We start from the raw sequence: 23,258 nt of genomic DNA on the forward strand, positions 1-23,258 counted from the left end.
GTTGAAAAACACCAAAGTTAAATTACAGGATTCAAACATAAGCAACTGAAATTAAGCTCTTTAAAATCAAAACTACAATATGCAGAGTTTGAATCACTTCTCAGCTTTAATGAGTCTCTGGTGTAAATGTCCAGTACTGAACAACTCAATGCAGCGTAAGGGTGTCCTAACAGTGCCACCTTTTGGCAAATCAAATGGTATTACCATGTTACTTATTACAACAGTACTATATATAAATGTTATATATATATACATTATACACACAGTAAAAATCCTCAATATATATTTACGCACGGTAAGTCTATGCGTTGATGTGTAATACTTAAAACATTTTTTTGCAAAAGAATAATTAATACATCAAAGTAAAAATGACTATGACTTGCATGTTAACATGAATTCAGCATCACGTAGTAAATAAAAAGGTCTTCAGGATATCACTGAAATTCAATGACCTGTAACGTTGTTGTACACAGCTTCACCATAAAAGCTTGTTCACAGTTAGCTGTTTACTGTTCCTCCTCCACAGAGCCGACTCCTCCACATGTATTATCAGGTTACATTTGTGACTTCCGCAGGTGTTTAGTCTCGTCTATCCCTACCATAATTAGTATGACAGCTGCATCTGCAAGTCATATAATACTCACTGCATGTATCATGATTTAAATAGTGTATCGCGCTTACAACATCTATTCCTTCTTAAGTGAACTCCTGCTCGTCTTTACTGAGGTGTGACACATTTAATGCCCATTGATTAGCTCCCAGATTCCTGAGGCCTGACTGACAGAAATGCCCTTATGATACATTTTCTTCGATCTTAAAAGAGATGATTAATTTTATATTAAATTTATATTTTTGTCTGATTGAGCTTGGCTTGTTTAGAAGCTGTTAAAATTACCTTTCAGGTGACATCTCAAGGGCATTTTTGTGAATCTGGCCCCTGGTTATTCTACATCAGCTGCAGGCCAGGTCCGCTTCTCATCTCCTCTACTACCTTGGCATATTCCAGTCTGCTCACCAATACGCTGCCAGATCAATCACATGTTCATCTGATTGCTACCATGATATTGTGCAACAATAACATCATTGTGTTGTCAGAGTTTCATGGTTTTAAAAAGACGTTTAACACTGTTGATAATGGCGTATTATGAGAGTTAAAGCCCCCCTCAAGACACGTTTTAAAGTATGTTTAAAAAATTACATTATGATTAATATTTCGTTTAACATGTTTTTTCCACATAAAAACAGGAGGGAAAAAACAGGGGCACGTTCAGTTTGCAATGGTTTTCAGGTTGAATGTTGTGCCACAGGCCTTAAGGTACGTTTTTTTCTGAGAAGTTACCCAATCAGAAGCGACATGTATATAAACCCTGCTGTATTAAAAAGGCAGTGTATTTGCATAACACATCGTACACAACAGGGTGTTCAACACACCACTGTTTCCATCGAAATAAGCTTTTTACTACATGTTTTCGGGGCTGAACGCACCCTGGATATCTGCATATGTATGAAGAATCTGTGGGCAATGGTACAAGATTTTTGTATTGGATCCCACCAGCTAGCTTTTTCCTACTTTACCTGCATTTATATACAGATATCTGCTTACAAAGATTAGCTGAAATGTTGTCTGGACCTGTCTCAAGTTGCTAATTGAACCGTAAGCAACGCTTGGCCTGGATATCCGCTAGCTACACCATATCTCCCGAAATATTGGCCATTACAAGCTGTTGCGAGACACTTGTCTTTAGGGCTTTTTGTCAGGGACGGATTTCTTGGTTAAGGTTAGGGAAAGAGATCGTCGTTTGGGTTAAAATAAATAGATGTATAACTTCTCCCATGAAACAGTTACAGCAGAGACTTTACCATCATCAAGCGATAGCTGATGGGGTCCAAGATTGCTGCTTGTGCTAAATTGACCAATGACAGAGCATCAAAAGCATCAAGATGGCTACCATTAGGGTTAAATAAAACATCAGAGAGATTCAGCCATACGTGTTTAAGTCTCAGTCATATTCAGACTCAGACAAGGAGTCTGTTGTGCACCAAAATCTACGACTAGCAGATGTCTCAGAATGGTAAGTGTAGTTAGCATCTTTTATTGGTTCATGTTGTTTGTTAGCTTGTAGGCTAACTGGCAGTGGCTGACACAGCGTTAGTGGTTGCGAAACATACAATAAAATCTGTTACAATGTTAACAGTATGTTCACATTGTTATTATGTAATTATACATCAGAGGTCTCATCAAAGTTTGCATTAAGATATATTCCGCCTGGCTGAGATTTTATTTTACATGTAATAAGTTCGCTCTTTCTTTGCCGCTGTCTCATCCCCTCGTCGATATGTGTTTGCTGTATTGGCTTTTGTATTAGTGACGTACCTAAGCTGGCTTGTGTACGTTTGAATTTTAGGGAAGTGCACAGATATCGCCCCCTTCAGTAGAGGAATGTGAAAATACCTCTCTAGTAACAAACTGCACAGATTCAAGTCAGTATCGTCAAGGTCAGACATTTTAGGGGACATAAACAGACGAAAACACATTTTTGAGTGGAGGGGATCTTTAACAGTGGGACTCTCAGACAGTCTTTGAGTGTGTCTAACGTGTTGTGAATGTTTTTAAATGATGAGTGGACCGTCCACTCTTTTTTTCTGTTTTTTTTTATCTTTATTCCTTACAAAAAGTGAGAGGAACGCAGAATACAGGAACACCAGGAAGTAACATTCTGGTAAGATTTGACCCTAGGCCAGCAGGGGTACACGTGGGAGGGGGGGTGGGGGGTGCCACAATGTTTCAACACAAGAGTATTTTTGTCCACCTTCCCTGCTTGAACCAGTCTGAGTGTTACGCAGGGACGGTTGTTTCACGGGAAGGGAGGGTTTGGTCAGTTACTCTGGTTGCCGACTGGAGGGAACTCGTTCTCGTCATCCAGGCAGACAGGGCCCTCAGCGAACTCGTGTTCTGGGATGACCTCACCCTTCTGGGCTCCACCATCCTCAGAGTAACCTGGGAAGAGAGGGAAAGAGGAGAGGATTTTGTAGCCGCTTACATGCTGACTTTTCTCTACATATGCTTTGGAATGGATGTACCATAGTGTACTGCTGTCAGAGCTGAAATCTTAGACTAGAGTTGCAAAACTGACTTTATAGGTGCTTTGCAGTTTTAATAATCTTCAATTAAGTGTGAATGAAGACATTTTTTTTAACATTGTCGTCAACTTCCAGCCCCTAAATCTACAATCCAATCTCAAGTGACAACTAGCTGCTATTACAAAAGCAAGTTTAAGGATTTGCCTAACAACAGTGGAAGCAGTGGTTAAAACATAACACATATAGATGATGTAGTGCACAGTAGGGTTTAAGGAGTAATTTAAGTATCCAGTAAGACAGGCCAGTGTTGAATCTTGGAGAGGTTTTTTTAAGTGTATGTTCAGGAATACTGTACCCATGAGAGTGGTAGAGGAGGGCGGGGTTGAAGGGAGAGCCACTGTGGCAGCGTATGATTGGCTGGCTGGTTGGGGAGAAACATCCTCTTGATTCTCCTCTTCCTTTTCTTCCACCTGCTCCTCGCTGGAGTCAAACAGCCTGTGCAGACAGAGCAGACAAAGACTCAACAAAATTGCAGCACCCAAATCTTTCTGATAAAACAAGCAGAAAACAAATCTGTGCGTTCCAGTAACCATACTACCACACTAAGACATACACACCTGTGTTTCTGGACCAGGACACACTCGCCTCCATCCTGTGGATCCACATTATAAATGTAGAGAAACCCGTCTGAGGACGCCACCAGCAGACGAGGGAGCTTCTGAATCCTGACGAACAAACACACAGACATGAACAAACCTACACATAAATACACCTCTTGTATAAAACACCCCTCTCTTGTCTAGCTCTGCCTTACGTAGCCAGGGCGCAGATGTTCTTCAGGCCGAACATGTTGAGCCGAACCGTGGCGAAGGCCCTGTCCTGATGCATCATGTCGGACACCTGAGCGGGCAGGTAGGTGCTGGCTGCTGTGAACATTTTACCCACATATGCAGACCATGTGGGAGACTCTTCGTCTTGACTGCAAGGAAGTTAAAGTAAATAAAATAAACTAATCATTGCTGGAGACTTCTGTAAAACTACAATATCTATAGTAAGCCTCTTAGTTGAATTTCACAGGCACACTCCTGGATGCTTTACATCAGAAATACAGCAGAGGGTGCTGCTCATTCCATGCACTGTCCTTTTCTGAACCATGCAAGGGTCAGGGAAGGACAATGCACTGGAAGCAGACCTCTAATACACAGAAATCACTATCATTATTGTAAAGTAATGTTCAAGAGGACAACATTTTACCAGAGTTTAAAAAAGGTCAGCAAATAACAGGGTTTATTTTGATCTGGATGAACATAAGTATGTGTAGATTAGTGTGTTTTTACCTAGGGCTGTGCTGCTCCAGTTTAAAGATATGGACCGTCTCAGTGTTGCTGGAGGCACACAGGAACTGGGCATCCGCGCTGAAGGACAATGAACTGATGCTAACATATCTGACAGACGCGGACGAGAGAAGAGGACAGCACTCTTATGGTTAAATGAACATGTTTATTGAAAAAATATATGCACATAATTGATATTTTTTTAAATAACTAGGCTGTATGTAAGCCAAATTTAACACCATTTTTAGATTAAACCTGATCACTGAGTGTATGTGCATGTGAGTGTGTATATGTGTTTGTGTGCCTCTACAGTGTACTCAGTCTAATGTTTCCACCATTAAGCTGCTCAAATTGCTGTAGTCTTAATCACTGATACTCACTCATTGACACAGTGCAACCACAACCACTTCCACTGTCTTACTCAGCTAACTGCTGAGTAACAGAAGGGTCATTTAAACTGCTGACCTTCCTGTCACAAGCCTTTTGTTTAATCTCCACCATGAATCATCTCCTCCACAATTTACTTGTTAATGCTTTTTATTTTTAAACCACATGAAAATATAAGCGCTAACCTCTTCATCCCTCGGCGGAATTCAAACAGTCTCTGTCCTTCGGGAACACTGAAGACTCTGATGACGGTGCCCTGTAGAGGAGGAAGTGGTCACACAGAAGTTGGAGGGCAATAAAACAGACAGAGGGGTAAAAAAAAAAAAGGAATCCTTACCTTCTCTGAAGCGCTGGCCAGTTTGGATCCAGAGGCGTTGAAGGTGAGGGCCGCCAGGGGGCTGTCATGGGCTTGGATCAACGTCAAGGTGCTCTAAAGGGGGCAAATATATGTCTAATGACATCGGCAGCAAAACTGAGCTGCTTGCCCTCATGGGGTTTTCAAGAGATATGATAACAGCTCCATTTTTGCCCTCTGTTGCCCCACCACCACTGTCGGAACCGTTGTCCTTAGAGCCTAGCAGCTACCACAGTTTCCACAGTTACTTCTGTTGTTTCACCATCTACTATCTCCACTACTGAGGATAATAACTGTAAAGAATTTACCGTACACTAATACTCTTTGGTAACTGGGGAAAGCTATAGATAGCTACCAGGAAAAGACAAAAGCTCTTTCAGTTTTGGATGCGCAATGGTTGACGCTCTTCCCTTGTGCTGTAAATTAAGGCTGTACTTTCCCAGGAGATCCTACCCAGTGGCGGACAGAATTGCGAAGTGAAAATGAGGCTTACAGGGAACCAATCAAACTGCAAATGGTGTCATACTTCTATAGCCATGACTTGGAGCAATCAACACTTGCTTCATAATAATAGTTAAAGCTGAAAACATTTGTATTTCCACTCACCAGGTTGTTGGCATCGTAGACAGTGATCTCTCCGATGGTGGCACTGCCCGGGTATGCCAGGTATGAGTTACTGTGGTTGACGGAAAGAGCGCAGAGACCTACAAGGGAGTACAGAAGATGGTTTATAGGCAGTTTCCTCTCTTTTTTTTCTTCAACACACCTACTGGACTGATCTCCCGTTGCCTTACTGTAGAGCTACATATGCGTTGTCTGTCTGGATCTATTGTTACCCTGGAAATCCAGAGTTCTCTCTAGAGCACAATTTGAATTTGCTCAGCGAGTCACTCTGGTAATCAGTAATGATGCTCATTACCCATGCCCTTGGAGCCGAGCTGCACCAATCACATCGGTGTATCTGATATAGGCGGGCCAGATGCGAGCTAAAGAGATGACGACAGCGCTGCAACGACGAAGTCCGGAATCAGTCAGTAAACATTGCAAGATGGCTACAGATGAATACCAGTTGTTTGAAACAGCTTTGGCTGCTACAATGAATGAGTTAGACTTGGCTTTTTCTCTAAAAGAGGAACAGAAGACAGCGCTTGAATCTTTCCTTTGCAAGAAGGACGTTTTTGCTGTTTTGCCGACCGGATACGGCAAGAGTCTAATCTACAAGTTAGCTCCGCTGGTAGCACTCTGGATACGTCACCCCGTGTATTGTTCTGATTGGTCGTAGTGTTATCCAATTGCAGTGATATTTTCAAATGCATGCTTGGTGCCGCCCCTTGAGTTGGGCCATTTGCATTACTCGCAGCCAGACACTAAATCTTTCTAGATTTGGGTCTGGATTTCCAGGCTAATCCATTGTAAGTATTGTATTTCATTTTGAGTATCTACTTATAATGCAAGACTAAATTGTTTCTGTAGGCAAGTAGCTTTAAAGCAGCGCTATGTATGTCCTGAAAGACAAAATAACACATTCTTCATCTTTATAATGGACACTGAGTTTATAAGCGATAAAATGCACTCTTGCTCATTTCTTTACAGACGATGGTTTGGCTTCTATAGCCTTTCTTTTTTGGGTATGACCAGTAGCTTCTGTGGGCTAATAAAGGCATCTATCTTATCATGGCTGAAGTTAGCTGACTGTTTGGCCACCTGGTTAGTTTTACAAACTTGTTCTACAACCAACATTACTGAGTCAGTTTGTTGGCTTTATGTCTCCTCTCTGGTTGTACTATGTGTGATAGCATTCAGAACTACGATGATTAGTCAATTACTCGATTAGTTGATGGACAAAAAATTAATTGGCAACTGTTTTTATAATCGAATAACTGTTCAAGCAAATTTTTAAATAAAAAAACAAAACAAACGTTTGCTTGATTGATTTTTTTTAAAAGAAGATTTCTTTGCTTTTCTTAAAACATGCCATTTGAAGAAGTCTCCCTGGGCTTTGGGGCATAATGGGCAGAAAAACTGATAATGAAAATAACCCTAACAGCTGTCATCATCATCCTGTAAGTGTGACTTGTGGCCTCTATGTAGCAAAAGTTACACAACATGACTTTAAAGTGAAGTACTTCACAAGATTTAAGGTCTATTTCAAGATGTCTGTATAACAGCTTGAGCGTACCTGTGGGGTTGGTGGGTGTGTTGAGCAGGGTCTTAAGTAGCTTCATGTCTTTGATATTGTGGATGTAGATCGACTCCTCCAGGCACACCACCAGCCGCTGAGGTAACAGTGACACAGTGACAAAGTGACAGCCACAGTTGAAGAGAGATCGCTGTAACAAAAACATCACAGCTACAGAAAGATCTACTTCCTGTCCTTACCTGTCTGTTGAGCCTGACGGAGAGGATGTTGTTGGAGTAGCTGTAGTTACAGATCTCGGTGCCTTTCTTGAAATGGTAGACGTTCATTCGCCGTGGCATGGACAGACTGACCACCACCACCAGGCTGCTGGAGAACAGTCTCTCCACTATATACACGTCTGGACACTCTACTGGGAGAGGGGCAACAGGAAGACCTTGGATTGCAATACTTTAACTCAGAAAGCAATGTAAGCTTGTATCACTGGTGCAATAAAGGCAAATATTACATATTTTCTTGTCAAGACCTACACAATTTACTGCACCTCACTGTGCAGAAGGAAGTGTGCATCTACTGCTAGCTCACCTAGCACCACTGAGCTAGCTAATGTTACAGCCCCACAGACGAAGATGCCATAAATGTTTACATTTATTGCTGTCACGAGCATGAGCCTGTTGTTCATGAGGTGATGCACGCTGTGCGGTGATACATATGATGGGTGTACTTCGGTAGCCTAAAAATAGCTCCTACATGAAACTGCTCACGACAAGGTTTGTGGATTATCTTGAGTAATTGGGTCATGACTTCTGGAAAGAGACATTGCTGTTGAGTTTTTGAAATTATTTTTGGTGCTTGGAGCACCACAAGCAGAGTGCCACCGAGTTCCATTATATTTGAAAGAAGGCAGACGTCTCAGAACTCAGCAACTCACACCAAAACAATCTAGACTGATAAATAGAACTACAGGTTAAAGAAAAGAATAATGTATTTTTGATGTTGGTGTGAACTGTCCCTTTAAGAGAAACTGTCAGTCCCCAGACACAGAGAGCTCAAACTTCCTCAAACCGCCTCCAAACTTTCTTTTTCGTTGTTGGTATTGAGGATTAGAAAATTGAGCGCTCCTGTGTTTACCCTCTGTGTGCAGCAGAGCAAACATGTTGCGGCCTGTCTGAGCTGTTGTACGACCAAGGTGAACCTGACCACAGCTCAAATAATACTGTGTGGACTTCCATCACACTGCAGTGATGTCACCACTGGGAGGAGATGCTGCTGGTTCACAGTGTACTTTCTGTACATGCATGACTGGTTTTGTAGATGTGGCTGTGCAGGGGAGCTGTCATGTGACATGATATACACTTCCTGTAATTTTAACTCTTTAAGACTACTGCAAACAGTAAAGTACGGCGTCCATCTTACCTCCCTCATGGATGCAGTCCAGTTTGTCCACAGCAGTGACTGAGAAGAGCCGGTAGCCGGTCTTGGTGCCCACTGACAGAGAACTACAATAGGAACACAAACAGCCTTACAGCCACAGACACCATTGTTATAAGAGGAAAAACACCTTAGTAACACTCGTCAGCAGATTGTGAGACGATGGACTCCTGGGCACAGACATGCAAAAAGCCTAACTATCCTACCTAATTAGGAGCAAGACGCACAGACTTTGTGGTATTTTTCCCTTTTTTTGTTGTTGTTTTGTGTCTCTTTGTAGTTGCTGTATGTCTCTTTGAGGTCATTTTGCCTCTCTTTGTGGTTGTTTTGTGTCTCTCTGTAGTCGTTTTATGTCTATTTAAGGTCATTTTGTGTCTCTTTGCAGTTCTTTAGCATTTCTTAGTAGTTGTTTTGCATCTCTTTGTGGTCTATTTGTGTCCCTTTGTAGGCGTTTCATGTCTCTTTGAGGTCATTTTGCCTCTCTTTGTGGTTGTTTTGCATCTCTTTGTGGTTGTTAAGCATCTCTTTGTGGTTGTTTTGTGTCTCTTTATAGTCATTTTATGTCTCTTTGTAGTCATTTTATGTCTCTTTAAGGTCACTTTGCCTCTCTTTGTGGTTGTTTTCCGTCTCTTTGTGGTCTTTTTGTGTCTCTTTTTTGTGATTTTGAGTCTCACTGTTCAGGTGGCATGAGACCAACGTACAGGATGTTCATAACTGACAAGAGGCAGCCACAGGGTCAGATCCAGGCTTTACCTCACCCAAGGATGGCAGCCTATATGACATGATGTCTTCCAGACTATCTTATCTTGTTTAGACAGCAGAGCCATAACGCAGCTGCCTTTTGAAATCTGTTAATTTCCTCTAGGGGAAGCTTGCCTTATCTTATCATGGCTGAAGTTAGCTGGCTGTTTGGCCACCTGGTTAGTTTTACAATCAGAGCCAAAGCAGATGTTTGTGTAAGGTGACACACCTGTGTTCTGCTGGATGTGTCTGTTATAGGTAATAACCCCTGAGCATGGGACGGTGGACACTTAGAGCACAGATGTTAGAGGAAAAAAGTGGCACTGACTGTAAAGCTACTTTCAACAATACTGCTATAACCTTAGAAAAATACCACATTTGCTCTTACAGTTAATTATTAGTGTGTAATATGGTATAATAGTCCGGTTTTCAATTAATTACGTAAAGCTGGGTCTTATTACACAACAGCCAAAGGTTTGGTTAGTAAGTGTTTGGTTTAATGTGCAACAAGCCATGAAGATTAACACAGTGGCCTACTTCACTTTCAGCTGCTGGGGACTTATCTGTAAGTTTTAATGAGGGATACAGTAGTGTCATTTTGGACGCACACACACACGCATCTGCCTAATTGTTCGCGCTATTATTAAGTGGCATAAAAATAAAACATATACTACTGTAAATAATTATGCAACAGTCAGGTGCATCAAGGAGATTGAGTTCAAGCTGGGCCCAGCCCGCAGGTCGCTTACGTGGTGTCCTGGTTAAACGAGGCACAGATGAAGGCTCGGTGCACGGCGGGGCCGTCCGGCACGTCCTGGGACTCCTGGGACTCCATCCGAGCCGCCGAATTCCCTCTCCTCTCGCTGGCCGAGGTCGGAGGCCTTGGGCTCGGGTCGATCCCCGCCGGAACCCGCTTCCCCTCCTCTGCCCCCCGACTCCAAGCGCCACGCTCGCACTCTTCGGTGAGAGGAATGTCCGGGCAGGCTGGCTCAGATGGCACACATCACACAGCGCGTGCACTGTCCGAAAATCTGACCAGGGTCAAATAGAAACGATTTCACCTCCTTCACGAGCCGTTTCGCTTGAATCAGTCGACAGACACTGTTGTTATTATGTTATTAACTTCCAGTATTCACACAGCAAAACAAAAACAGCTGATGGGTGGATGCGTCATTGTGAGGTGCGTCCTGATTGGCTGGCGGCAACGTGTCAAATCCTCCTTCCTGGTGTTCTATTGGTGGAGCTGTTTAGAGCTTCTAAGTGATTTGACATGAGAGCTGTCAATCAATTAAGAACCGCCTATTTAGGGGAAATATGGTTGATTGGCCAATTATACTTTCAGTCTTGTCACGAGGAATTGTTTTGATGATTTCATTGGATGAAAGACGTATCAAGCTTTTTGTCTGACTGTGCAGCGACACATCAACGACCCAGGGAGAGCTGTGCAGCTGCGGAATAAAGCTAACTTAGTCTTATTTGGCTTTTAAAAAATGTATTATAATAAAAAGTATAATTTATTTGTTTGTTTTAACTTTTATTTTTTTCATTTATTTATTTATTGTGTTTACATAACTTCAATGATTAAACCCAAATACAGGTGCTGAATATTGAAACATTCCCTAAAATGTAATGTATTTATTAGGCTACACACAACAAATAGGCTTGGGACAACTTATATATGTACATGCATGACTGGTCCCTTGTGGATTACTGAACAGGCCTACCGGTTACTGGCTGAGGGGCCCAAAGTGTCCCCTCTGGCCTTCACCTGCAAAATGTAACTCAAATTAACACATACCAAGACTCAGAATGAACACAAAGGGACAGAAAAAGATGCTCAAGAACTGCAAAGAGACACAAAATAACCAGAAAGGACACAAAATTACCTCAAAATGACACACAACAACTACGCATAGATGCAAAAGTACCAAAAGGATACACAAAATTACCACCAAGGAAGAAAACTACAAAAAGATGCATAATAACTACAAAGACAAATCACAAAGTCTGTTTGTTTTGCTCCTATGTATGAGAGGTGGTGCAGACTTTTGCATGTCTGAGCCCTGGGGCCCACTGTCTCATATTCCATATATGCTGGTGGAACGGTTACTGTGCTTGATTCAATTTTGTGAGGTACTTGTATTATATTATGTATATGTATATGTGTGTATATATATATACATTATCATTATTCAAAAAACATCTGAATAGGACTCTAATTTGCGAAGACTCATAACACTTAACTGATTCATTTGTGATGCATCTCATCTTGTAAATACATTTTTTGTTGTTGGTAATTTCTATTACTATTATCTATTTGTATTACTGCTTTTTGTTTTTAATGTATGATTATTGTTATTTAATAGGTGAAGTATCTTCATAAGCCATTCTTGGCTTCTAAACTCTGCTGCACAATGCTTAAACTTTTCAAATTCTTACTGTCTTTTCTGGGGCAATATTTCTGCTGAGGGACTGTTCATTACTTCTGAGGGATGGGTGGTGCAAAAGAGGGGATGCATGTCAAATAATTTTTTTAACACTGGGAATGGACTTGTGATTTTTATTTTTGGCTTAGGGCAGGGGCATATACATTTAAATGGTTGTATTTATTCTACCCCAGACTTCTAAGGAAAACATGCACAGAAGGCATATTTTCTTCATAAGTTGCTAAAATTAAATCATTTATTATAGTCAGAACTTACAAAAACAGATATCTTTGGATTTTCAAATTTCCGACAGTCCTTGGACACATCATGTGCAATGAAGGCTTCAGTCAGGAAAAAAAATATGGAACCAAATCTGAGTTTAAAACGGTGATATTTCATCAAAATCACTTCAGTCTACATCTCATTTAAACTTTGGCCAAAAATGAATGGTTTGCACAAACTAACCGGCATGCACAAAAAGAATGAAAAACCGAGGCTTTTTAAATCAAAAATCTAATAACTAATTTATGGCTGAGGGAGGGTCAGTCATTTTCATGACTCAGTCACTCAGAGAGGCTCATGTTAAAAATATTTGTAGCTTCAGGGAGGGTCAAAATTAACAAAAAAAATGAAGTCACAGCTTAGCCACCCCCCTCCTTCTGATAAGTAAAGAACAGTCTCTTGGTCTCTTGAGTACTTTTACTTTTGATAGTTAAATAGGCTACCCTCATGTTTGAAACCGAAAGAAGTCCATGCATGCTGCAGTGAACCAGGAGCTCTAAACAGAGACAACACTAAGAGATTCCTGTTATCAGTCTAATTTTTAATCGGATATCAATCGATTTTTTTCGCATTTCTGAGCTATTTCCTTGACGTCACGGTTTCCGAGCGGGCTCCTTTAAGGTTGCCAGGGGTTACGGGCTCACATGTCAGAACGAGGAGAATTGACGTCAGTGACGGCTGTTGATTGGTTCTCAGCCGTATCCGGTGGGGCAGCGGTCCAGGGCTCAGGAAAAAAATCGAAGCGAGGAGGATCTGGTAACGGTACGCTTTGAGAAATACCATCCATCCCGAGTCGCTAACGAAGGGCTCGGCAGGAATTTACAGTTTATTGTGAGTATCTGCGTTTTACAGCTCGCGGCTCTTGTGACCTCTGGATAGGTGAAATTTGTTTCCTCCGTCTCTCGTTTGTTTATGATAGAACTCAAGATGGCGTCATTGGAGGAGAGCTTTGCCTTTGCACGGAGCTAGCGAGCTAGGCATCAAGTAGACACACTCTCTGACATTACGTAGGCCGAAGACAGTTAAGCTAACGTATAATACACATATTATTAACACATTTGGTGCTTACTGGTTGTTGTAAATGAGGGAAGGTGGCTTTTTTAGCGTTAGTCCGCTTGCTGTAAGTAACTCGGCTGCAACCGTCAGCCTCCTCATGAAGCCTTGCTGACCTAGACGGTGTTACAGACAGGGCATTTGCCTCACAGTGGCTTTAAAGGCGATAACATTCACTCAACTTGTAAACCATTAGATGCGTTATCATCATCCATCCTCCTGCATACCCCGTTGTCACTTGTTCAGCAAGGTCATTTGTGCATCGCAGTGTTTTCTCTAATTTAATTGACAGCCCGCTTCTTGGTAGACAGAAGATGCGAGGCTGCAGCTCAGTAACTGAATTAGAGGATTAACATGTTAATTACACACTTTCACTACCTCAGATATATCAAATTAAATAACACTTAATAGTAATGTTAGGCAGAGGAGCCCTGCTGTTGGGTTTCTAGTCTTAGCTCTTAGTTTATCCCACCTGGTCTGAAAACAGTATCATTTGTCACTTAGTTATTCCTGTGGTAGGTTTAGATTAAAGCAAGCCTGCCAAGTTTCCACCATGAGTGTAGTTAGTTGCATAAAGGCTTTGCCAGCCTCATCTTTGATAACATGGCTAGTAATCTCCCCTGGGCCTTGTCAGATTAGAAATTATCTGAATCCTGTTACACCGATGCACTTGCATGATACACTTGCAGGGACAGGATGGAATCGGACTGTTTGTCATTTTTATGCATCTAAAATGCACATGTTGGTTACACGAGGCCTTCCTGTTTTAGACTACACAGCTAGATCAAGCTCAGAGCTATCTGAAGAAGCTTATATCACAGTGGCCGATCACATGATCTGGGATCTGTCAGGCTATTTTGCTCAGCGGCAGCATTGTGGTCTGAAATGTTCAAACCCCGAGCAAGTGCACTCGCTTTTATGGGGGTTTTTTTTTCACAGTGGATTGATTCAGTGTCCTTCATTTCAGCATTTGTCTAAAATTAGGCCTTGTGTATGATACTGCCTCTCAGATAGAGGGCTTCTTTCAGGCTGGTGAAAAAGTTGCATTGTTTTGAGTAAATAAACCCAGGCAGGATATACAGTGTGTCTTTCTGAGTTTGTTGTTCGTGGTCAGATATTTGTGATCACATCATATGACCAGCTCTCACTCCTGACACTGAGAAGCTCTCATGCTCATTGGTGCCAAAACAACACCCCATCTCCCAGTGCCTTCTCACTCTGGTTCTATTTTTCTCACGTTCTCACGTTTTCTGTTTGTCCATTTCTCATGATGACACACAGACACCCCTACTCTGTGTTGCTCTCTGGTAATCCAGTGAGCCCACGCTGTACGAGCGGTGATCTGAAAATCGTGCCCTTGTTCCTCATTGCTGTCTATTCTCTCCAGTACAAAGGTTAGAGGTCACAGAGCAGGGTCGCGGTTGTCGTCATGGCATCTGGAAGTACGAGCAGTGAGGAGGAGCGGAGCCTGAGGGAGTGCGAGCAGTACGTGCAGAAACACAACATTCAACAGCTGCTGAAGGACTGCATTGTCCAGCTGTGCACCTCCAGGCCGGACAGGCCCATGGCCTTCCTCAGGGAGTACTTCGAGAGGCTTGAGAAGGTTTGTGTGTGTACAGTACATTTTGGTTATCAGTTTGAAAGCTGAGCATTGTATACTCTGACACATACACCAGGCATGTACTGTCTCGTAAGCCAGCTAATATTTGCCATCATAAATTCAGTTTATTTACACTTTGTCAGACTGTATGTCCTTTTTATTTCTCAGCCCAGAAAAACACATAACACACTAGATATCATAATGTCATATATGAAGCATTTTTTCAGTAATTTAGCCTGAAGTACTACTAGGTACAATTATTTTTATTAGGGATGGGGGAAAATATCGAGACAGCACAGTATCACAATATTTTGCATGGCAATATTGTGATGATACATGGACAACAAGGATTTTTTTTTAATACATCAAGTTTTAATTTTGCAGATACAAACTGACCTTTTGGAGGCCTATTAGAGTAACAAAAACAAATTATTTTTCAGTCAGTTAGATGCATTTTGCTGCAGTAAAATTGAAGTGAGATGAACAGACTAAACACTTTATTTAATTAGATAAGTGGAATTTAGATGAGTGGAAAAAAAGGTAATAAATCAAAATACATCACAGTATATTTCATAGCTGTACTCAGCATGTCGCAGAACATTTAAAATATTTGCAAAATATTGTATCATGACTTAATTATGGTGGTAATATTGTCTTGTGAAGCCTCTGGTGTTTCCTATCCCTAATTTTAAGTAATTTTATCAATAAGTTTGCTAATCATGGTATCAGTTAAAGCTTCTTTATGTTGTAAACTTTTATTTTGTCATCAGTGTGTCCAAGAACAGCAATTTGGCTAAGATACACATAGCAATAGCAAAAAAAATGTTTGTAACGTTAAGAGTGGGGAAGCCTTTATGTGCAGAGTTCACATGTTCTCCCTGTGTCAGCGTGGGTTTTCTCCGGGTACACCAGCTTCCTCCCACAGTCCAAAGACATGCAGGTTAATTGTTGACTCTAAATTGCCCGTAGCTGTGACTGGTTGTTTGTCTCCATGTGTCAGCCCTGTGATAGTCTGGCGACCTGTCCAGGGTGAACCCCTCCTCTTGCCCTGTGTCAGCTGGGATAGGCTCCAGCCCCCATCACCCAAAACAGGATAAGCGGTTATAAAAAAATGAATGAATAATAAGCTTTCTAGCACACGTGCTGACCCCACTTAAGTGCTCAAGTTTTATTGTTTTCTCTTTTCAGTTGTTTCTGCGTCATGCTTACTCAACAAAACACTGCACCACAGGATTTTTGTATACAGTATACACATGCTTTGGACAAGATTTTGGACTTCCTAAGTAAACATTTACACTGGGATCATGCTTGCTGAAGTAGCGCTTAACACAGGATGCTACATTTGCTAAACATACTAATAAGAAATAGTTAGGCAAAGCTGCTGGATTCAAACAATTAATTGAATTAAAACACATTGCACATACAATGATTTAAATTCCACATTACCACGACAATGTATTGTTTGCAAAAGTGTTTCTGAAAGTACTGCCTGTGTGCTATGTACAGCTAGAATGATGCACTCATAAATAGCTACTAGCTAACTAGCTTTTTAAGTTTAAGGTAGGATTTATTTTCTCATTCTTTTAAGTATCTTTTATAGATTGTCATCCTCTTATTTAGCAGTTTTTTCTCTCAGATGCCCTCCTGACAGTAATTTTTAACTTGTCTTTGAGCATATTATTAGCTATACCAAAACATAGAACTGAAAAACTTGGCTGGAAATAGTTTTCATTTATTTTTCTAGCCTCTGGAATGACTTGCCAGGCAGTCTAATAACTGCAAAAACACTGGATGATTTAAGGAGGAACTCCAGACTTTAGTTTAAGTTGTGCTTTTATTTGAAAACTTGATTGAATGTATTGGTTTTCTTTAATTGTATGTTGTGTTTAATGTGTCAGTATATGTTACAAAGTACTCTTTATGTAGCACTTTATTACACTAAAGTGCTTTCATACATAATCCTTGACTTATGACTTGACTTTGGGTGAAATGCAGCGGCTATAAACCTTGTTGGCTGACTCCATCCCCTCCCTCCCCACCAGGAGGAGGCCAAGCAGATTCAGAACCAGCAGAAGGCCAGCAGTTCCCGTTCAGACTCCCGCGATGAGGAGGTGTCTCCACCCATGAACCCTGTGGTAAAGGGTCGCCGGCGGAGAGGAGCCTTTAGCGCAGAGGTCTACACAGAGGAGGACGCAGCCTCATATGTTAGAAAGGTTAGACATGCACGCGAGTCAGCTGCTGCAAGACTGTTGCAGCACTTAAAATCTGCATCAGCAATCTTGATAGTATCAGTAAGAAAAGTCGCATGTTGGTTTCTCAGGTCATTCCAAAAGACTACAAGACGATGGCAGCCTTGGCCAAAGCTATTGAAAAGAACGTTCTCTTCTCACACCTGGATGACAATGAGAGGAGGTGTGTGTCTCAAACGCATTGTTGTATAAATACAGTTTTGATGAGTGTTCAGGTGATCAACTCACATATTTGTTCCTTTTCCAGTGACATATTTGATGCAATGTTTCCAGTCACCTACATCGCTGGGGAGACAGTTATTCTTCAGGGTAGGATGATGTCTTTTTACTGCTTAGTTAAACAAATTTAAACTATAGCATGTCTTTGTGTGATGCTGACATTATTGTTGTATGCACCCAGGTGATGAAGGTGACAATTTCTATGTTATCGACCAAGGGGAGATGGATGTGAGTATCATATCCTCGTCATAATGTACAGAAAATGTTGGGTGGTTTTTGTCACATTTCATTTTAACGCCTTTGTTTCTACCCTGCTAATCTGCCAGGTGTATGTGAACAATGAATGGGTGACCAGCATCGGGGAGGGAGGCAGCTTCGGAGAGCTGGCCCTGATATACGGCACCCCGAGGGCGGCCACAGTTAGAGCCAAGACCAATGTCAAGCTGTGGGGCATCGACAGAGACAGCTACAGGAGAATACTTATGGTAAGGAAATGTTTTGTGATGAAATTAATTAAATGTAATTCTTCTAAGTCTTGAGTTTAATTTTTATACAGTCACACTAACATAAAAATTGTCTCTTCAGGGAAGCACTTTGAGAAAGAGGAAGATGTACGAGGAATTCCTCAGGAAAGTGTCCATTCTAGGTGCGTTTACTTTCCACATCAGCCTTATCCTGAATCTTAAAAATAGAAAGATGAGAGTACTTGTGTCTTTTTTTGCTGAGATGAAAATAACCTGAAAGAGGATATAAAAATATCTCGCCTAAAAACAAAACAGGTTCAACCTTCTCAAATAAGACTTTTTTTTCTTAAGGGTTGTCTGTCATTTCAGCTGACTCCTTTCTTCTGTGCTCTCCCCCCTCCTCAGAGTCTCTTGACAAATGGGAGCGCCTGACAGTCGCTGATGCCTTGGAGCCCGTCCAGTTTGAGGACGGACAGAAGATTGTCGTGCAGGGAGAGCCTGGAGATGAATTCTTCATCATCTTAGAGGTGCACACTTGATCACTAACTTTCTTTCACACACACACACACACACACACACACACACACACAGATGCCTTCGTACACGCTATATTTGTCACAACAACAGAATTTTACCTTTTGAAGTCTTAAGTTTAATCAGTTCTATAATTGACTGCTGCCCCCGTTACATCAAACACTTTAGGAGGTGTTGGATCCACTCGTCGTGACTTAATGCTGTTTCATATTTGCAGCTATTGGACTCCAGTGAATGTGTAAACTGTTACAATCTCTTATCCACACATGCACGCCCTCTTGTGGTGGTGTGAAACTCTCGCCTCACCCCCAAACATGTATTTGATCTTTGAGCTTAAACAAATGGCCGACCAACAGAAATTAAATTTGAAGGTTATTTTTTGATCTGCAACAATTATGATCATCAAAATAATAAAATGCAACAATGTGACAAAGGGAATGTGACATTAATCTCACACTCTTGTGATAATCGCGCTCTGTTACCTGTGCTTGTTATGGTGGTGAAGTATTTGGACAAATGCTGTGTATAATTAGCCTTGGAATTAAGAGCTGGGAATGATGGCACACCCGAGTTGACCGCCTTCTAGTCAGAAAAGAAAGATGTTGTTAGCGATACCAGTTTATAACAATGAATTACAGTGTATTTGGTGCAGTCAAACACTGTAGCAACATTTCCACAGATAGAGGTAGGACAGTACTCTGTGTACAACTGTTTTAATTAGATAGATAGACACAAGTAAGACAGAAGTGCTAATGAACAGTGTGACTTTAGCGTTCATTACTGCTGATGCGCAGAAGAGCCATCTTAGATTTCAAGGTCGGGGTCAGTGAGGTTCCTCTAACTTTCCAAGTTATAAATCTGCCTTCAGTGGGCATTTTAAATGAAAATTTTCCCTGGGAACTTGGAAATTCCAACTTCCATGTGTAAATGGAATCAATCACAATAAATAACCAGAACCATATGACTTGGCAGCCCAAGACTAGATTACAAATCCCGATGCACTATCCACTTACGGACATGGACACATTGTTAATTGTCTGATTTTTGGACTGAGTCTGTAAACTTTGCACAAGTTTAAAAGTTACAAATCACTAGAAGCTCATTAACAATATTACAGTGGTTTAGTGCAAGATCTGCTAACTCACAAGCTGACAAACTGTGGGAGCACAGTCATACTTGCAAAGATAAAGTGGCACTCCGTTTTTTTTGGTCCAATTAGCCGATTCAACAAACACAAGGAAAAACGTAAGAAGGTATAACCTTCATAGCAGGCACATTCCTTACAAGATGGTGCCCCCGTCCCAAACGATGTGACGTATCTTCACATTCCCAGGTTCCAGCATCTCAAATATGACTTTTTTTTTGCTTCTTTTTTGTCTGTGGGTGAGATAATTAAAACAATTTGAAAACATCATTTGTGAAGGAAATTATGACACCTGAATTTACATTGATTTTTTTTTTAAATGACATTTTTATTGACAAAAACCCCAATTAATCAGGAAAATATGCAGCAGACAAAAATAATCATTAGATTTATTAAGTATTCAAAATGAATAAAAAACAAATATTAAATTTATTCTCACTTAATAGGATTAACCTGCTGAACTGCTGAGTATTGTGAGTTTACATGTATGAGAACATTTCAGTAAATTACTTTATACAGTATGTATGTATTTTTGCTTTTGCTTTGACACTGATTCAGTGTTGTCGTTATGTGATAGTTTTGTTAAATTGATTGAAATTTGAATGTGATGACTCCAGGGCCTCTGAAATTAATTGTCGACTCTGTCCTAAATGGAGAAAAGACAGATGCTAAGTAATGTGTAACATGTGTGGACAATTCATGATGATTTAATGAACAAAGGCAGGATGTATCATGAAGTCCTGTTTCTCACTATTAAGACATTAAACAATTTATGTGACCCTTTAATGCTTAATGGGTGATGAATTGACTTTAAACTCATGTTTATTATGTTACCAATTATTTTAAAACCTGTTTGCTACTCTTAGACACATTAAGTCATTTAGCTACTTTTAAAAATGCATTTTTATGGAGATGATTTTTTCTTTTCTGCCAATACAAGTGCTCCTGTAACTTAAGAGATAAACAAGATAAAGCTGCTTGATCCAAACTGATCTCTCTGTGTGTGTGTTTGTTTCTCAGGGTTCTGCAGCTGTGTTGCAGCGTCGCTCAGAGAACGAGGAGTTTGTGGAAGTGGGGAGGTTAGGACCCTCTGACTACTTTGGTAAGAACTGAAACATTATCACAGCAGTCTTTTATTTATTGATTTTATTTTGTGGTGCTGTTTTAAGTAAAAACAAAAAAAAAGGAAACAATAGAAAAGTGTGCTCAGTAGAGAGACAGATCTCTGCCAGGCAGCCATCGGAACTAATCACAGCCACTATAGACAATACATGCAGTACAAGTGCATGCAGTGGAGTTGTCCTTCCCGGCTCTCTTACTTTCAAGATGGCAGCGAAGATAACAATACAGTGGGGGTTTTTTCCCCCAACTTAAGTGGATCATAACATATCAGGTATGGAATTAATCTGCAGATGGTCCAGTTCAAAGTGAGACCAAACTTTTTAATGGATGTCAGTTTCTTAACCAAGGCCAAAATGTGGCCTTTCACTCTATGATTTTGTTATGTGATTTTGTTGAGGAACTGTGGCCTCTAGTGGCTGGTTAAAAGGAATGAGGAGTAAACAGATAAGTGGATAAGATAAAATAAGATAAAAAGTGGGGGAAAAAACACTGAATAAAACAGTTTTTTTTAATCAATCGTGAATCATCGCAACCACGAGAGGTCCTTGAGCAGACAGTCATAAAAATATTAGACTGATTGGTCCAGTAGTTTGCCAGATTAACTGGAAACAGACATGCATTTACTCACTCATGCACACGTGAATGCACACACAACCAAATGCATGATCCCCATCAGGCTTGCACCTGGTGGAAATAATGAACTAGAGGCACCACACATGCGACAAAGATGCCATTCTTTTTCTTTGCTATTAAATATTTGCAAACGATGTCTGAAAGCAGCACAAGAAAAGTGTTGTCATGCCATGTTTCAAATGGGTAAAGGGTTTATGTTTTTTGAGATTTTAAACTGTGTGTGTTTGTGTGTTCTCCAGGTGAGATTGCTCTGCTGATGAACCGTCCCCGTGCTGCCACCGTGGTCGCCCGCGGCCCCCTAAAGTGCGTCAAGCTCGACCGGCCCCGCTTCGAGCGCGTCCTGGGTCCCTGTTCAGACATTCTCAAACGTAACATCCAACAGTACAACAGCTTCGTCTCGCTGTCTGTCTGAAGGGAGCGTCTCTCCCCACCCTCACCCTTTCCCTCCACCCTTTCCCTCCTTTTCTCCTTTTAGACCCAGGGTCCACCAATGCAATTTGCTTTTTCATCACTTTCTTCTTCTTCTTTCTGTTTTGCTTTCCTCCCCCCTTTTTTTCTGTTTTACACACTCAGATCATTTTGTTGTTACCACCCGTCACACTGAGGTGACTTTCAGCCATTCACCAGCGCTTGTACCAGCTGCTGTACGCTACCTTGTAGGCACAGTTACATCACATGTTACCTATGTTATATATGTATTTGCTGGTTAGGCTTTCTTTTTAAACACAAAGCAGGATTGCTAGGAGATCTGAAAGATGTTAGGGTCTCAGACTGATGAGACAGGACAATCAAACTTTACATGGCGCTTTTGGGGAATTTGTTACAGATTTATGTTGTGGATTGACATGAAGAGAGGACTCATTCTTCCCCGTTAAAGAGTTTCCTTTTGGACATCCCTTAGCCTGATTAGATATACAGCGTAGAGCTAAAGGAAGAATATGATCGCATCAAATTTTATCGGACGTTTTTAGGTTCCAGCTACACGATGGTCATGCTCCGTTTGTTGTTTCTGGTTACCTTCGATCGGCACGATGAGACAATGATGAGTCTGTTTTGCTTAGTTCGAGAGAGCTTGAACAACTTAAGGTTTTTAATGTTATTGTGCAGCTACCAGGCTAGTGCCAAATGTCGATTATCGTCACAACGCAAAGATGCATAGCCGTGGAAATGCAGCGCGCGTTCTGTTCCCTGACTATTTGGAGCTCCAAACAGGAAGTAGTTATTACCCTTACTGTCCTCTTAATCGGTAGAACGACCATACAAGAACTGCCTTGACTACTCTGAGGAAAAAAATAAATAAAAAAAGAAAGGAAAAAAAACAAGAGTATTAAGTGTATTTCAGTATTCAATTTTTTTAGTATATACCAAATAACTTGGTCACTCTTCTGCTATGGTTTGTAATCAAAAATGTTATCATAGTATAGTTAAAACGATCATAGTTATTATATTATTATCATTGACTAAATGATAAACTTATGGTTTGGAGTGATGGTGATCTTAAAAAAAACTATGTTTAACTGTCTTTTGTAAACACTTATTTTTCCATAAATTCTATTTTAGGTGTCCAGTGCCACAAAGTAAATAAATGCTTCTTCTTGTCAACCGACAAAAAAACAAAAAAAAACAGTATGTAATCGTATTGTGTAAAACGTCATGGGTTTTTAAAAATAGATCAAATGGGTAATTCCAGGTTTATTGAAGTGAAGTCTTGAAAAGAAAAAAAAATGAGATGGTTTGTGGATTTCAGGACAACTGAAGTATTTATGTATTGAAGCATCACAGGCGAGCCGATGGGCAGAGTGAGCGGATATTTATTTAAAACTAGTGTCATTGCTTATTGCCTATTAAAAAGGTGGCTGTCTTTTCATCAGAGTAGCTTGTGATCTGTTCTCTATGCTTACTTGGCATGATGTTTTAGGCATCCAGTGATCCGGTATGAATGGAAGCGTGTATTAAAAAAATTTAAAAAATCTTGCCCTGCAGCTGCGTGCAGAAGCAGGAACTTTGTCAAATATTTGGTTTGTTACTCCCTAGCTTAACTGCTTCATGACTATTTAGATGGCATA

The 23,258-nt window shown here is 40.8% G+C and overlaps 2 protein-coding genes across 3 annotated transcripts; one reads left to right on the forward strand and one right to left on the reverse strand.

The window, feature by feature from the left end:
* Nucleotides 1-87: 87 nt before the first annotated feature.
* On the reverse strand, nt 88-10,644 carry LOC117247377 (WD repeat domain phosphoinositide-interacting protein 1-like). 2 transcript variants are annotated; one of them, XM_033611905.2, is made up of 12 exons: nt 10,216-10,644; nt 8,711-8,793; nt 7,537-7,703; nt 7,337-7,433; nt 5,764-5,861; nt 5,140-5,232; nt 4,988-5,058; nt 4,419-4,526; nt 3,896-4,060; nt 3,699-3,806; nt 3,437-3,576; nt 88-2,998 (listed from the first exon to the last, which is right to left on the reverse strand). In XM_033611905.2, the coding sequence occupies exons 1-12, from the start codon at nt 10,299-10,301 to the stop codon at nt 2,877-2,879; spliced, it is 1,338 nt and encodes a 445-aa protein (XP_033467796.1). In that variant the 5' UTR covers nt 10,302-10,644; the 3' UTR covers nt 88-2,876. The 2 variants fall into 2 exon arrangements, with proteins under 2 accessions (XP_033467796.1, XP_033467795.1); XM_033611904.2 differs by having other exon boundaries at nt 7,537-7,706.
* Nucleotides 10,645-12,868: 2,224 nt separating this feature from the next.
* On the forward strand, nt 12,869-22,511 carry LOC117247277 (cAMP-dependent protein kinase type I-alpha regulatory subunit). The gene is made up of 11 exons (XM_033611688.2): nt 12,869-13,005; nt 14,615-14,830; nt 16,870-17,040; nt 17,148-17,239; nt 17,324-17,385; nt 17,477-17,523; nt 17,622-17,780; nt 17,881-17,941; nt 18,165-18,286; nt 20,458-20,539; nt 21,432-22,511. Exons 2-11 carry the CDS (start codon nt 14,657-14,659, stop codon nt 21,602-21,604), a joined length of 1,143 nt encoding a protein of 380 aa, XP_033467579.1. The 5' UTR covers nt 12,869-13,005; nt 14,615-14,656; the 3' UTR covers nt 21,605-22,511.
* Nucleotides 22,512-23,258: the final 747 nt, after the last annotated feature.

This window comes from Epinephelus lanceolatus, chromosome 21 (assembly GCF_041903045.1).
Source record: "Epinephelus lanceolatus isolate andai-2023 chromosome 21, ASM4190304v1, whole genome shotgun sequence".
NCBI lineage: Eukaryota > Metazoa > Chordata > Actinopteri > Perciformes > Serranidae > Epinephelus > Epinephelus lanceolatus.

Bases quoted from the DNA above. Each gene is read 5' to 3' on its own strand.
- LOC117247377 (XM_033611904.2), bottom strand. From the start codon at position 10,301: ATGGAGTCCCAGGAGTCCCAGGACGTGCCGGACGGCCCCGCCGTGCAC. The intron at 5,862-7,336 runs GTACGCTCAAGC...ACTCCCTTGTAG, and splicing joins CACACCCACCAACCCCACAG to GTCTCTGCGCTCTTTCCGTC. The intron at 5,233-5,763 runs GTGAGTGGAAAT...TGCCCCCTTTAG, and splicing joins TCTACGATGCCAACAACCTG to AGCACCTTGACGTTGATCCA.
- LOC117247277 (XM_033611688.2), top strand. From the start codon at position 14,657: ATGGCATCTGGAAGTACGAGCAGTGAGGAGGAGCGGAGCCTGAGGGAG. The intron at 14,831-16,869 runs GTTTGTGTGTGT...CCTCCCCACCAG, and splicing joins ACTTCGAGAGGCTTGAGAAG to GAGGAGGCCAAGCAGATTCA. The intron at 20,540-21,431 runs GTAAGAACTGAA...TGTGTTCTCCAG, and splicing joins AGGACCCTCTGACTACTTTG to GTGAGATTGCTCTGCTGATG.